Genomic DNA, 16956 nt, shown 5'->3' with positions numbered 1-16956 from the left:
TTACCCCGCACGTTATGTCTCGTTCGGGGTATAGAAAACTTGAGCAAACACTGATGGTGGAAAAGGAGAAATCTCAACAGGGGATGTATTCTGAGAATGTGGAAACAGGGGTCACTTCTCCTCCACCACCTTTTCGCCATGAAAAATGGAAGAGGGCCGAATTAAAAAGTCGGGTGCACCAAGTTCCGAGCAATCCGGGGTTATAATCGAAAAAATTGTAAGTTATTTTTGTTATTTTCAATTTTTTTAAAGCATTAATTATATTAATGATTGAAAATATGATTTTTGTGTACTCTTGCAGGATTCCTTGGAATCCGACGGTACATTTGTTGCTGAAGGTCGTCACGATATCCTGGTTGAAGCAATTGGACGACCTGAACACTCTGGTCGTGTTCGTGCCGCTGGACAAGGGGTCGGAATTAAACTTTATTTTGGAGTTTCAGAACGACAGCCATCCTCCTCCTCCAAGAAGGAAACTCAAATGAAGACTAAGTTACGTGAAGAAATAATGGAGGAGATGAGAAAGGAGACTGATTTGATGTGGCTGGAGATGAAAAAGGAGAATGATCGAATGCGACAAGAGTTTCTATCGCAACAAGTTTGTGCTGAGCCGATTGAACCCCTTGTTAGTCCCACTCCCAAGAGCACAAAGGGGAGTTGTGCGGCTCCTCCAACATTAGGGGATGATATCAATGGGCAGACAGAGGATTGTGAGCTACTGGTAGTGGGCGGCAAACTTCCTCGGGTGGTGGCACTTGGAAAAGTCTATAAAAACGCCACCACCTTACATAACGTTCCTCTCTCCCCTGATGTGGCAAAGGTAACAGTTGAAAAAGTACGATTTCCTGATGCTCGTGTTCCACTACCTTCAGATGAGGTAACCACTGTGGCCGATGCATTTCAGACATTCGTTGCCTGGCCCAGAGAGCTCATTCGATCTATGCCCGAACCTCATGTAATAATTTCGTTTCATTATATTATTTTTTATTTATATTTATATATTACATATAATTTAATACAAATGTTGTTTATCTTGTAGGAACCTTTTCAGCCACCAAGTCCGAAAAAGAAGCGTGAGGTTCCAGTTGACGATCCTATGGCTTCCCTACGTCTCATTGCTAGTCAGATTGGCAATGATCCTTTTCCAGTTCCGTGGGATAATACATTTTTTCAAATCAACACTGAACTGCCACTGATGATTTACAACACAGATTTATCAGAATTTATATCTGGGAACCAGGAGCTCAATATAAGTATAATTCAATTTTTTATGATGTAAGTATCTTTACCTATTATTCAATTTACTTTATGTTAAATTATTATTGATTATGCTTTAACTAAAAACTTGTAGGTTTTTGCATAGAGTCTGTATCACTGAGGGGAAGGAAAATATGTATGGATTCGTAGATCCTGCATATACTAATCCCGTTGGACCAAACTCAACTGAGACTCAAGCATACATCACTAACATCCTGGAAAAAGAGGGAAAACAAATTTATTTATGCCCTTACATTAATGAGTATGTTTAATTATATGTCATCAATTATTATTATTTCATGTTTTAAATATTTACTAACTCTTTTCAATGATCATATAGGCATCATTGACAGTTACTTGTCTTATCAATGGTTGATAAGACTGCTGTGTGGTTCTGTTCCCTACACAAGAAGATGCCCACAAAATTTAAGGATATCATTGATACGTAAGTATAGTATAAACTTAACTTTGTATATGTTACTAATTAACCATCTACTAACGAGGTTTTTTGTATTAACCAGTTCATGGCGTGGATATAACATCCTAAAAGGTCGATCCAGTTCAAATAATTTGAACTACATAAGAGTAAAGGTTTGTAATTTTTTTCTTTCTCTATTATCATTGTTTATCAATATACTAACATATTACTTTTTATTGAATTATATAGTGTAATAAACAACCAGGAAGCTATGAGTGTGGCTATTACATTATGCAATGGATGATTACCATTATAAGACTAGGTGTTAAAACTGGTTGGAAGGAGGTATATGTTAAATCATTTTTATAATTCTTGAACATATATATATCTAGAAACTAATTTATGTCAACTTTGCAATGCAGTTATTCACAGAAGAAACACCAATGAGTGAGGAAGGCATTTCATATGTTAGAGATTCTTGGTCCATATACTTCATTAATTTTTATAACTCTAGCATAAGTAAACAATATTAGTGGTTTTATTATATGTAATTTGATCACTTGTAAATGTACATTTTGATGATTTCAATTGGTTACTACATTTTTGTATTTGTCTGGCTGGGTTTAATCATTATGCAGGTTATTTAAATATATGGTTTCTGCACAAAACAGGATATACCCAAAAAAAAAAAGCACTATTTACAAATGCGGTCATTTACCAAGACCGCATTTGTAAATAGTGAATTCGCATTTACAAATGCGGTCTTAGTAAATGACCGCATTTGTAAATAGTGATTTATGAATGCGGTTTTTACCAAGACCGCATTCATAAATCCTAAACCCCAAACCCACTCCCTAATTCAGAATAATATACAAATGCGGTTACCTAAAATGACCGCATTTGTAAATGTGATTTATGAATGCGGTCATAGGACCGCATTTGTAAATTCCAGATTTACAAATGCGTGTTGATCAAATGCGGTTCTATGACCGCATTTGTAAATTTAAAATAGCCGCATTTGTTTAACTTATCTGCACTAGTGAACCCATGCATGATCCTCTTGTGACTTAGGTTTTATTGGTATCTTAGTGTTAACTCACGTTATTTGTGGGCTCAGCTTACATCGCCCACTATTACTGTTGGACTACCAAGGTCCGATGTCGACATCTGATACCGACCTCTTCTTCAGCTGAGGTCCGAGGTCTGGCCTGTACAATTTCAATTCCAACTTATCAATGTTTTGACTTCTTTGGCTCCTTCCTAGTACGTTAGTGGTGTGGTGGGAAATAGGGCAATTTCTGGTGCTATATATGATCATCTGGTTGAGTAATGAGTTGAATAATGGTGGACCAGTTTTGGAGCTATAACAGCCTTATACCCAAAAAGGTGGGACTCAACTCAACTCTCTTTGATGATCATCACACTCCCTTTTCCAGAAAACGCCTTCAAGTTACTGCAGATGAATTCCACCGAATGAACTAGAATCGTGCACATAAAATATACCTATATGTCAGATATGATTATGATGCTAGAAAATAATGTAGATCACTTTAGACAAAAGTTTGTATATATCACAATATGCGAGTCACTGTTGGCGTGGCTTCATGTGTCAAGCTTGTGTTTTATGAGGTACTAGCAAGTCCCACATCGATCATGAAATTGCATACTACCCTTGGATTCTTTGTATTTGGCATTTCCATTGTCAAAATTGCTTACTTTGTGTCAATTATTTATTCTCTTTTTCAGTAGTTAGTACCACAGATACATGTGACATGAATTTATTATTGTCTGAGAGCTACAGAGAAATACCATTAGCTAGGTACCTAACTCATTCTTAGTTTGTCTCTATCAGATACATAATTAGATGAAAGAATATGTTGAAAGCATTAGCATACAGATCCAACTTAAAAGAATTGATTATTATAGTTTAAACTTCAAAGTTTCTGAGATAACAAAGGAAAAAACTCCATGCAGTTTTTAACTATAAATACAGAAATCAGTGATTGATAGATATGTTTGATATGATGTAGTCTATTTCTAATACTAGTATTGAGAAAGTATCAAAGAACTAGAAGAAATTACCACTTTGATGGAAAGAGTATTCTCACACAATATTTTATGAAGTTTTTTTCTCAATGTATACTAAAAAAGAAAAAGTTATGAAGAATAATTTATTAGTAGGAGGAAATAAAGACAAACCACCTAATTGTATGTGGTATACAAAAAACTTGAAGGATTAGGATTTCTTACACAACCATTGTAAACACCAAATTACAGAAAATGACATGTGTTTATTCATATCAATGCATATTTAAATTAAATTACCTTAAAAATTATTTTTCAGTCCATCTCTTTAATTTTATTTTTTATTTTTATTTTTTACACTTTTTTTTTTACTTCATCTTTCATTTTTTAACATTAGTTAGTTTTATAGTTTATTTGGATGAACTTTTAAAAAAAAATTGTTATAAAAAATTGAAATAATTTATGATAAGATATTTTGCAAATGATTCAAATTCATATTGGCTCCATTGTCTTGTTTCTGAATTGTCTTTGGATGAAGCTAAATGTTTTCTGGCGGAAACTCTGAAAAATGAATTTTGAGTGATAATATGAGGTGAATACATAAAGAAGAAAGTCTAAAAGAGGTGAGATGAAACTCTTGGGTAATATTAATGTATGTGTTAAGTGAGTTAGAAAATCTATTAAAATACAATCTCACTTTACATATGAATGTCCAACTAGTTTAACATGTCTCTAGCAAGTTAATAATATAAAATTTTGTATGCATATATTTTTTTTCTAAATTTTTCTCACATTATTTTCAAGAAAAACTTAAGTTGTATGTCAAAACTTATTTAACTTATTTGATTGGTAAGTTTGTCTTGTTATATATATCATAAGGCATTTTCTTTTAATGAGTGAAAAATAATTAAGAATACATAATAGATTAATTATATACTCTCATAAAAAGTAATTAATGGATATGCTAAATATTTTTTATTAAATAAATGGATGAATAAATTTTTTGAATGGATTTTATTTATCTTATTATTTATCATAAAGTTCTAAATCACAATCTTTCATTATGTTTATTATTATTTTTTCACTAAAAATAATGTGTTGAACTAAAACTATAAAATAGTGGAAACATGCATATATGATTTAACGAGTCAATTTATTTCTATTCAACCGTATATATATATATATATATATATATATATATTAATAAATGGTAAAATTTATTAGTAAGCCGGATAGGATCCAGAAATTTTTCAATATATTTTAATAAGTAAATATATTATTTTAAACTTATTTATTCAGTTTAAAATTTATTTAAAACATCCATTTTCCCATCTAGAGTTTGTACATATTTAATTTTTTATTGACGGAAAATAAACAAACGTGTGTATTGAAATAAACTAATATAGTAATATTGTTCTTGTTTCATTTATCTCTTTTTCTTAATTTTTAATTATTTTTTGTCAAAGAAAAAGTTTAGGTAGTGACCAATTTGGTGTTAATATCTTTGAAAGTCCAAATATATGTTTCAAATTATCCTTATCTTCTATACTGAATCATGGTTAGACATTACTATCTTCTCTTAAGAATGAAAGTGTACGTACTTCAGAAGCAACTCCATGTGTCAAATGTTCAATAGTTTTCAATTTAATCTGGTTGGCAAATCTTTTTTCTACCATATTAATCTGAACTTGTATATTATTATTTTTTAAATTATTTTCTATTCCACATTTAAGATATATGGAATTCACAAAATAAATTTTGGGAGGATGGGTGAACGACAACCTCAAAACTCTTTTTTCAAGGTTGTTTTTCTTATCTTTGGGTTAGGGCCTGAAAGTGGGAGAGGTAGGTGGATGAGAAGAGTCAGTATGGCGTTGGCGCCTTAGGTGGAGACGTGAAAGGTTTGTTTGGGAGTCTCAATTGGAGACTGACCTGTTTTCATATATATTTGGGGCTTCTATAATAAGGGAGGTGAAAGATATTCAGGAGTGGGGGAGTGAGGATTCTGGGGTGTTGATGGAAGAGGCCCAAGCACAAGCCCACATGCAAGCCCACCAAAGGGTAGATTTGGGCCAACCATAGAGTTATGGCCAAGAGGATCCAAGAAGACGTTCTTTTACATGTTCAAATGCCATAAACTCTAGTGTAGAGTAGACTTTAATTTCTTGTCAAAATTAGCATAGGAACTTTATTAGTAATTTTCTTAGAATTAATTTTGGCACCTAAAACACCAACCTAGGTAAACTTAGAGTTTCTAAAAAAACCTCTAAATTTACCAAGGCCGGTCTAGAAAGCCCATGGAGGGGGTGAGCATAAAAACTAGACACACCCCTCCCCATGTGCTCATTTGTGCACCCATGTGCCATGTGCACCCATGTGCTTCACATTTACATTTCATTTGGCTAGCATTAGGGTTGCATTATGGTCCTCCTTAGCCTATAAAAGGAGGAGCCTACACCTTGTATTTTCAAGTTTATTGTGAGTAAAGTTATGCTGCCATTTTGTGCCAAGCTTTGCTTCTCCTAGAATTCTAGGCTCTAAACTTCACATCCTTCACCATTCCTTGGGCTGGCCGAACCTCCCTATAATCATATCTTTCATCCACCTTCAAGATCAACACCACTCTTAGGAGGATCTTGCTCACACACCTTCATAGCTTCCGCACCACTTTTCTTACATGATTCAAGAAGACCTTCATGAAATTTGCCATCATTTGGTATCATGAGCTTGGGTTCTTCAAGATGAGTTGCTTTTGGTCTTTTCATTTTTAGTTCTTCTTTATTTCATGTTGTTCATCTTATTTCCATAATTGTCTTGCTGTTTTTTGCATTTTAATTTGTTTTGGTGTGCTATTTGGAAGATCCAACCGAAGCACTTTTGTTCAATTGATCTTGAACAATTTCTTGTGCAAATTGTGATAGGATTCCATACACCTTTGAGTTGCTGTTTTCTTTTAGGCTTTTGAGTCTTTATTGCACTTTTAATTTGGTTCATATTATGCTTTTGAGTCTTTAATTTTTGAATCCATATATGTTTTGTCAAGTCATGTTCATCCACAATGTCAACAATTCTTAGTAGTCCTTTATTTGGCTTGATTGTTTCTTGATTTTGGGTATCTTTAATTGCTTTGAATCTGCTGTTCTTTGATCTTTTGGTGCCTTTTTAATTTTAGTTTGGGTTCCTATTTGTGTTTAGATCCTACAAAAATTCTATTTCACAAATTCTATTGTGTTTAAATTTTGGTATCTTGCTGTTTTTGTTTCCAGTTTCCAGAATCCCCTGTTTCAAATTTTCTGTGCTGGCTGTTTTGTTCCAGAAAAATATTTTCACTCATAGGAAAATTTTGATTCTTTGGAGTATGCAAGTTTGAAGTGTTATAGAAAGGAAAAAAAAAGAATTAGTCCAAAAGAATCAACAGAAAAAAAAATGATAAATCTTTTAAAATCAGTGTGCAAATCTGAGGCGCTACAGCTGGCGTAACTGAACACCAAAATTGCAAAATTTATTAAAAAACATTGGTGCATGCGTTTTGAGTGATTCCAAAGCCAGATTTTAGCTAAGATCTTGAATATCTTGCATATCAAATTTCAGAATCATATCTTAAAAACACAGCTCAGCATAAATTGGGGAAAAACACGTTTCTGGCCCACAACATTTTCCAGTGGTGCTGTTTTTTTATTTGGTCATCTAATTCTAGTGCTATTCTTAGGATTCTTTTGTGTGCCTACCTTTATTTTGGTACCTTTTTTTTGCTTGCTTAATATTTCTTGGACCTCTTTCTAGTTGTCATAATCTAACCCCTTTTGGTGGTACTGTTTTATTCAATTAAATTGTTTCTTGCTTTTGTTCTTTGACCTCTAATTTGGTGCTGGAAATTATTCTCCTTTGGTGCTTAATTGAATTGAAACTTGACTTGGGTAAGGTCTAGTCTTTTGATAGGTGCTGGAATTGGAGAATTAAGACCTTCATTCTAAGCGGAAACAAAGCCAAGGCCGAATCAAGCTTTCTTGAAAAACACTACAAACACTTGGAGGACCAACAAGCAAAGACAACAAGGAAGTGCATTTAGCAAAAAGAGGATCAACAAAGGGAGTTTTTCTTAATTTCCTTACAACTTAATTTGTGTTAATTACCTCTTAATTACGTTTTAGACGGTGAGTGTGTCTTCAAGGGCTCCAAGTGTCCAAGAAGCCTCACCTAGGGCCGACTAGTATAGAATTCTTAATTAGCAATTGTTAATTGTTTGTAATTGCCTTTTCTTTTGCTTAGTTAGTGACGCTTTGCATGGTTATTTTGTTAAGTTTGTGTTAAACCGACTAGCTTTGTTGATTAGTAGCTTGCATTGTTTTCTTTCATTGAAAATTTGATTTCTCAACTTAATTGTGTTCTAAGTGGTTTACTAAGAGAAAGTTTTGTGTGAAGACATTGAGGGATAGTTTTTGGCTAAGGCAAAGGCTTGGTATTTAAGTAGTCCTTTGTGACTCACCTCCCTTACCTGGAAAACTACCTTCTTTGACTTTCTGATGGAGGAGGGCCAAGCACGTCTAGCCAAGGCAGCCAAAGCCCAAACCATGAAGAGCGTCTAGACCAAGGAGAGCGTCTAGTTCCAAGGAATGAGCGTCTAGGACGTGAAGAAGGGAGGCTACCCATGGAGCGTCTAGATGTGGAACTAGACCGTCTAGGTCCTCTCACAAGGTCAATGGCTAAGCATGTACAAGCACAAGTGGATGAAGCCACGGATGGAAGAGAGAAAGCCTTGTACATGTTGCATAAAGGCCCAATAGGGGTACTTAGTAGATAGGGTAGTGTAGAAAGCACATTTGATGGAAACATTCTAGAAACTTGCTAGGTGTGACCAGTCATAGCACATGGCCTATGCTTTGCATTTCATTTGGTTTACATTTCATTATGTATTAGCTTAAGAATCACGGCCATCTAGCTTATAAATAGGGAGGCCATCTCTTTGTATTTGCAAGTTTATTGTGAGTAAAGTTATGCTGCCATTTTGTGCCAAACTTTGCTTCTCCCTAGAATCCTAGGCTCTAAACTTCAATTCCTTCATCTTTTCCCTTGGGCTGGCCGAACCACCCAATAACCACACATAGCATGCACCTACAAGATCAACACCACTCCTAGGAGGATCTTGCTCACCTTCATTCATTGCTTCCGCCCCATTACTCTACATTGATTCAAGAAGAACTTCATGAAAATGCCATCACTTTCCTAAGTTTTCTCAAGGTAAAATACTTGTATACACAAAGCTTTAGCCATGTCTTCTTCTTCTCATTCTACAAAGTCTATTGGAAGTGAATTAAAATCTTTAAAAACTCTTTTGAAAGAAGTTTCACAAACTGTGCAATCAATTGCTTATAGACAATTGGAGAGTGAGACTAAACTTAATGTTTTGACTAAAGCAAAGAATGAGAAGTCTCAATTTTCAAAAAAATTACATTTTCATGCATCTAGCTCTAAACATCATAATTATCTTGGGGAAGAAAGTCTTAGGAAAAATGAATATCATCAACAATTCCCTAGGAGAGCTAGGAAAGAGAGACAAGAAAACCTAACCAAGCATAACTCTCACACTCAAGCTAGAGAAATTCCATGTTTAGAATACCTTGGCAATGATCAATTAGCATCTCAATGTTTCAATGAAAGATCTATGATCTTAAGGGACAAAGATGAGAATAGTAGACAAGAAAAAGAAGCTAGTGAGAGTGAAGAAAATGTAAAAATAGAAAAGCAAGAGAAAACCCTTGGGAAACAAAAGGCGTGGGAGAAGAGTGTTCCTTCCCACAAGGTCATTCAACAAGAAGGAAAAGTTGAAAATACATTTGAAAATATACCTCTTGTTGAACAACCTAGCCTTACCTTTTGTAAAGGAACACTTGCAAGCCTAGAAAAAAAAGAAGAATCCTTAAAAAAGGCTTGCATAGGTAAAAATATAGTAGATTATTTTACATACATGCCAAGATATCACCAAGTGAAGGTCAAGTCATCTATAGGCATCTACAAAGACAATTTTTTATGTGAAGTAGTGACTAAAGAAACTTGTCATGTCTTATTGAGACAACCTTTGCAAAGAATTGAAATTTCCATGAACAAAGGTTGTATCAACGAGACTACCTTCACACATAAAAGAGAAATTCTTCATGAAGGAGAACTCATGGGTCAAATTAGAGTTGATAAAACTCTAGAGCTTTTAAAAGGAAAATTATTGTCACCCATGAGAAAAGATGTTCAAAGACATTACCCTAGATACATTCCGTGTTTTAAAAATACATCTAAGGCGATGTCTCATGAACTCTATACTCCTTCACCTTTTGCAAATGATCCTTGGGAAGACATAAGCCTAAATTTCATATTAGATCTTCCTAGGACAACAAAAGGTTTTGATTCCATTTTCATGGACATGGATAAACTCTTCCTTAAAGAAGTGACAAGTCTTCATGATTTCTCTTCAAACTTAGTGTTGGATAGAGCTCCAAAATTTGAAAACCATCATTTGAGGATTCTCTTGGAAAAACTTGCAACTAAGTTGTCCTTTTCAAATTCTTATCATCCTCAAAAGAATGGTCAAAATAAAATTGAAAACATAGCTCTTGTTACTATGCCTAGGGAAATCATGAAAGACAACCACAATTCTTGGGATGAGTATCCTTTTTCTATTGAGCATGCATACAATAGAGTAGTCCACAAGACTACTAATATTTCTACATTTGAAGTTGTATGTGAACATAGTCCTCTTTCTCTTTTTGCGTTGTTACCACTTCCTAAAGGAATTATGCCTAAGGAACAAGTAACCACTATTGAAAATTTTACAAAGCATGAGAGGATTAGAGAACACATGCAACCATCAAAAGAGAAATATTGTAAAAAGTTGCCAAAAACAAAAGAAAAACAAAAATGGCAACTTCATAAAATTGATTTGTATATAACTGCTTCAACTAACTCATTTGCTTTATTTGATAATTCCCCTAGATGGACGTTTGATCCGGGAGGGCAAGCATAGTTGAAGAAGCAAGAGGCTGCTATCTGAGATCAAATCTCTAGATCTGAGGATAGATCTTCTCAAGGAGAAGGAGATGATGGACACCATCCAGCCACATCCATTCCCCTAGCCATAAAGAAGAAGAAGCAATGGATTTGAGGACAAATCCTTTTCAAGAGGGAGGGGATGATGGAAGAGGCCCAAGCACAAGCCCACATGCAAGCCCACCAAAGGGTAGATTTGGGCCAACCATAGAGTTATGGCCAAGAGGATCCAAGAAGACGTTCTTTTACATGTTCAAATGCCATAAACTCTAGTGTAAAGTAGACTTTAATTTCTTGTCAAAATTAGCATAGGAACTTTATTTGTAATTTTCTTAGAATTAATTTTGGCACCTAAAACACCAACCTAGGTAAACTTAGAGTTTCTAAAAAAACCTCTAAATTTACCAAGGCCGGTCTAGAAAGCCCATGGAGGGGGTGAGCATAAAAACTAGACACACCCCTCCCCATGTGCTCATTTGTGCACCCATGTGCCATGTGCACCCATGTGCTTCACATTTACATTTCATTTGGCTAGCATTAGGGTTGCATTATGGTCCTCCTTAGCCTATAAAAGGAGGAGCCTACACCTTGTATTTTCAAGTTTATTGTGAGTAAAGTTATGCTGCCATTTTGTGCCAAGCTTTGCTTCTCCATAGAATTCCAGGCTCTAAACTTCATCTCCTTCACCTCTCCTTGGGTTGGCCGAACCTCCCTAGCTTCATACTCATCATGCACCTTCAAGATCAACACCACTCTTAGGAGGATCTTCCTCACACACCTTCATAGCTTCCGCACCACTTTTTCTTACATGATTCAAGAAGACCTTCATGAAATGCCATCAGGTGTTCTCCTTGAAGTCTGCGTATGATACACTTGCTAAGCACGCGAGTGGATAGCACAATGACTTATTCACATGTATGTGGAAGGTCAAAACTCTACCCAATGTGTTGACTACAGTCTGGAGGGTGTTGTTGGACAGACTTCCTACTAAGATGTGTTTAAGAAGGAGAGGGGTTTTGGTTGAAACCACATTATGTGGTATGTGCCAAGCTAAGGAAGAGACTAGCCAACATTTGTTTCTAGAGTGTAAACATGCTCAAAGCGTCTGGTCTTTGTGTTATAGATGGATAGGTATCCTCGGTGTCCAACATAATGATTTGAAGCGTCACTTCGAGAGTTTCCATCTTTTTTAGGTTAGCAATAAACAAAACCTGATTTGGAAAGGTATACAGGCAACGTTAGTATGGAGTATATGGGACCAAAGAATAAATTTATCTTCAAGCAAGACATTGATGATGCAGAAGAGAACTTTTAGAAGGCATAACTCAAATCTTGGTTGTGGCTAAAACATAAGGTACCCTCTTATAACCATTCCTTTATGGATTGGGTGTTGTACAGGCCAGACCTCGGTCATCGGCCTAAGAGAAAGACATCGGACATCGGTGGACTGATAGTAATGGTGGGCTTTGCAAGCTGAGTCCCACAAGCACTATGAGTTGACATGAAGTCAACACCCAGATACCAGTAAAGGACCTAAGTCACGAGAGGATCATGCATGGGGTGTGTATGGTACATTCGGGTACGACACAAGCAAGTGTTCCTTGGAGGCACTGAGGCCTGTTAGGGTTAAGGTTTCCAAGAGAAGACTGCATTCATGGCACGTGAATACTTAGAGCACCCATAAAACGGATGACCCCGCAACATTGATGCATGAGTTAGTACCTTGGCGGCCATACTATTAGTCGTTACACTCCGGTAAAGGGAAGTCCTATGTGCTAGATTACGCTAAGATTGTGTAATAGTGGTGCAAGAACATTCTCCCAGGAACCCTAGATATGGGTAACAGAATTAACCCTAGTTACAACCTCTATAAAGGGTGCAAAGAACCCTAACAAGGTACACCGTTTCTAAGACTGAAACTAGTTTATTCACTTATTGTTTCTTTGCCCCAGTACTGACTTGAGTGTCGGAGTGCAAACGACCGTTAGGGCGCCTTTTGTCTCTACAGGTACAATGTTCTTCAATCAAGAGGAGGGCGTGAGAAGGAGGAGACAGGTGGGGCCTGAAGCTGTCATTGGAGTCAAACGAAAACCAAGTCAACCGGCGAGAACATTTAGCGCTCACCATGGGGCCCAATAAAACTAGGTCTCACTCACAATCGTGTTAAGAGCTTACCAGCAATATGAGGAGTACGAGGCAAGGATCAACTGCGAACGAAGGAGGGGAGAACGTTACCTTACAACAAATGATGGAGACCATACGTTCCCTTCAGCAGGCGGTAGCGACGTCTAGGGTCGACCAAGACCGTTTCCAGGTTAACCTAGCCGCGTCACAAGCAAGCAACGAAAAGTTGCGCAGAACCAATGAGGAACTGTGTGTTGAACCAAGTGGTGTTCAAGCTTTGAAGAATCCAAACCCTTTGAAGGATGTTGAAGGCTTGGCTGTGCTTGCTGTTGCTGAGCTGTCTTAGTTAGGATCTGGGTAGTTTGAGTTTTGTAATCCACTCTAGATTGAATCCAAAGCATAGGCATTCTCAATCTTTTAAAAGAAAAAGTGTTTTTCAAACTAAGTGAAAAAAACTGATTGTTTAGTCGAAACAACCGATTGTTTTATACTTAGATGTTTTGAGAAAAGATTGAAAACTGTTTTTCAAATGGTTGAGCTGTTAAAACCAAAACAACCGATTGATTCGAGGAAACAACTGATTGTTTGTTTTGGTAACATAACAGAAAAACTGTTTTAGATTTGACTGAGTTTTAAATGCTTTAATTGTTTACGCTCCAGTCTTTAAATGCATTGACCAATCATTAAATGCAATGAATAAGTTTGTTAAAATTTGATAACAAACAATATCTTTGAATAAATTCAGAAAAACAGATTTGAGTAACAATCTTTTGAACAAAAGTTTTTTAGTTTTTCAAAGAGTTGAGATTGCTTAGAGTTTGTGATTGATCAAAGAGTGTGAGATAGGATTTCTGTTTGTATTGATTTCAGATTTGCTTCTGTAACAAGTGTAATCCTTGTATTCTGTAGAACAAGTTTGTTTGTGTGTTTGCTGAGAAGTGTTGTGTGTTCTTGAGGGGATCAAGATCAGCATTCTTAGTGTTGGTGTGTTGGCCAAGAGAAGTGTGTGTCTTGAGGGGATCAAGGTCACTTTCTTGGTTGTGTTGTAAGTGATCTAGGTTTGATTGCTTAGTGGATTTCCTCAGTGGTTTCTGAGAAGACTGGATGTAGCTCTGGGTTTGGAGTGAACCAGTATAAACATCTATGTGCATTCTCTATATCCTTAAACTCTTTAAATTCAGTTTTGATATTTGCAAACTGGTATAAACAACCGATTGTTTTTCTGGTGTTGTTGTTTTTGCTTGTTGATTTGGCAAACTGGATTCCTTATCAATTGTTTCTTGAAGTAATTTCATTCTTTACTTAAAAGTTTGCGAAAACCCTCTTTAAACAATTCACCCTCCCTCTAGTTTAAAGCCATCCATTCTAACACTGTGCAGGAGTTTGCAACAGGCGGGGGAGCGTGCAGTGGATGAGTGTGCCCCACCCATACCAACTAGGGCACGTCTCATGCCGTTCTCTCAGGCAATCATGGACGTTGTGCTTTTAGCCATTTCCATGGGCCCAAAGGTCACCTTCACATGTGTAGAGGACGCAGAGGCTCACCTCACAGTGTTCCACACCCAGATGATGTTTTCAGGAGGTTTCGATGTTGTGTACTGCAAGCTATTTATGAGCACGTTGGCAGACGCAGCGTTGGACTGGTTCGTCAGTCTCCCTGACGGACACATTACTTCATTCGACCAACTCTCAACGTTGTTCAGAGAACAGTACCTTATCAACAGGGCTCCCCCTCCGATCTCTTACGATGTCTTTGACATAAAGCAATACCGGGGAGAGTCCTTGAAAAAGTTCTTAAATGGATTTGGGGTCCAAGTGGTGAGGCTAAACACCAAGGATGAAGCCATGACGGTGTATGCCTTCACCAAAGGAGTGCTACCAGGGCCCTTCAGCGACTCACTGATAAGATGTTTCCCAAATACGTTTTGCTAGATCAGGCGTCGACCTATGGCGCACATCGTCGCGGAAGATCGGGTCACAGAAAAACGCAGTAGCGTTGGCCATGTCTGACCTCGAGGAACCAGTCGAGCTCAACCCATGAGGGTGCATGAGGCGACAACGGAGAAGAAAGACTCGGGAAAGCAGCAACCATATGAGACAAGGAAGCCCCAGACCAGGGCACGAACGAGGGAAGACGCACCCCCAAACACAATTTTCGAGTAGAGCTCAAGTGATGGCATTTTCATGAAGTTCTTCTTGAATCAATGTAGAGTAATGGGGCGGAAGCAATGAATGAAGGTGAGCAAGATCCTCCTAGGAGTGGTGTTGATCTTGTAGGTGCATGCTATGTGTGGTTATTGGGTGGTTCGGCCAGCCCAAGGGAAAAGATGAAGGAATTGAAGTTTAGAGCCTAGGATTCTAGGGATAAGCAAAGTTTGGCACAAAATGGCAGCATAACTTTACTCACAATAAACTTGAAAATACAAGGTGTAGGCTCCTCCTTTTATAGGCTAAGGAGGACCATAATGCAACCCTAATGCTAGCCAAATGAAATGTAAATGTGAAGCACATGGGTGCACATGGCACATGGGTGCACAAATGAGCACATGGGGAGGGGTGTGTCTAGTTTTTATGCTCACCCCCTCCATGGTCTTTCTAGAATGTTCACACAAATATGCTTTCTACACTACTCTAATTACTAAGCACCCCTAATGGGCCTTTATGTAACAATTACAAAGGTCTTCTCTTCCCAAAACCGTAGCTTTGACCCATGTGTATGTGAAGCTAGACGGTCTAGAAGGAATCCTCATCATGGCCTAGACGCTCCTTATGTAGCCGCTCCTCATCATGGCCTAGACGCTCCTCTTCATGGGCTAGACACTCCTTTTTGAGTCTAGACGCTCCTCATCATAGGCTAGACCGTCTAGTCTTGGAGGCTTGGCTTTCATCGTGTGGTGAGCTTGGGCCCTCCTCCATCATCCTCTCCCTCTTGAAAAGGATTTTTCCTCAAATCCAAAGCTTTTGCTTTTGAGGGGGCTTGTTGTGGCTGGATGGTGTCCATCATCTCCTCCTTCGGGAAAAGATCTATCCTCAGATTTGCTAACTTGATCTCGGATAGCAGCCTCTTGCTTCGTCAAGGTGTGTCGTCCCGGATCAAATATCAACCTATGAGAATCCTGAAACAAAGCAAAGGAGTTAGAGTGAGTATTTGGAGAACAATTAATTGTGTGAAGTTGCCATCTTTGTTTTTCTCTTGTTTTGGTCAACTTCTCACAATGCTTCCCTTTTGATGGTTGTAGGTGCCTTCTAATCCTCTTATGTTTTCTAAAATTTCCAAAAGTAGTTACTTTTTCCTTAGGCATAATCCCTTTAGGAAATGGTGACAACTTTAAAAAGGCAAGAGGACTATGTTCACATACAACTTCAAATGGAGAGATATGAGTAATCTTGTGGACTACTCCATTGTATGCATGCATAAAAGGAAAAGGATTCTTATCCCAAGAATTGTGGGTGTCCCTCATGATTTCGTGAAACATAGAAGGGAGAGCTATGTTTTCAAATTTTGGAGCTCTATCCCTTATTTTTGAAAATAAATCATGGAGGCTTGTCACTTTTCTTAAGAAGAGTTTATCCACTTCCATGAAGAAAGAATCAAGACCTTTTGTCGTCCTAGGAAGCTCTAATTTGAAATGTGTGTCTTCCCATGGATCTTTTACAAAAGGTGAAGGAGTATAGAGTTCTTGGGACGTTGCCTTAGGTGTAGTTTGAAAACAAGAGTTATACCTAAAGTAATGTCTTTGAACTTCTTTTCTCATGGGTGACAAAAGTTTTCCTCTTAAAAGCTCTAGAGTTTTATCAACTCTCATTTGTCCCATGAGTTCTCCTTCTTGTAGACTTTTTCTCTTATGTGCAAAGAGAGTCTCGTTGGTACAACCATTGTTTATGAAAATTTGTACATTTTGCAATGGTTGTCTCAATAAGACATGGCAAGTTGTTCTAGGCACTACTTCATACAAAAATTGGTAGGTGCTTATAGATAACTTGTCATTCATTTGGGGATATCTTAACACATTTGAGAAATAGTCTTGATCTATGCAAGCTTCTTTTAAAGACTTTTCTTTTGTGCTCATGCTTGCAAGTGTTCCTTTACAATAGGA

At 37.1% G+C, this 16956-nt stretch overlaps 1 protein-coding gene across 1 annotated transcript; it reads left to right on the top strand.

Annotated features, from left to right (window-relative positions):
• The first annotated feature begins 287 nt into the window (after positions 1-287).
• LOC150025112 (uncharacterized) lies at positions 288-14791 on the top strand. The gene is made up of 4 exons (XM_090295101.1): positions 288-955; positions 1040-1275; positions 1352-1519; positions 14239-14791. Exons 1-4 carry the CDS (start codon positions 482-484, stop codon positions 14789-14791), a joined length of 1431 nt encoding a protein of 476 aa, XP_090151227.1. The 5' UTR covers positions 288-481.
• Positions 14792-16956: the final 2165 nt, after the last annotated feature.

Source organism: Phaseolus vulgaris, chromosome 9 (genome assembly GCF_051622355.1).
Source record: "Phaseolus vulgaris cultivar YP4 chromosome 9, ASM5162235v1, whole genome shotgun sequence".
NCBI classification, from domain to species: domain Eukaryota; kingdom Viridiplantae; phylum Streptophyta; class Magnoliopsida; order Fabales; family Fabaceae; genus Phaseolus; species Phaseolus vulgaris.
Note: the sequence above shows the minus strand (reverse complement) of the source record. Positions and strands in the feature narration are given on the sequence as shown.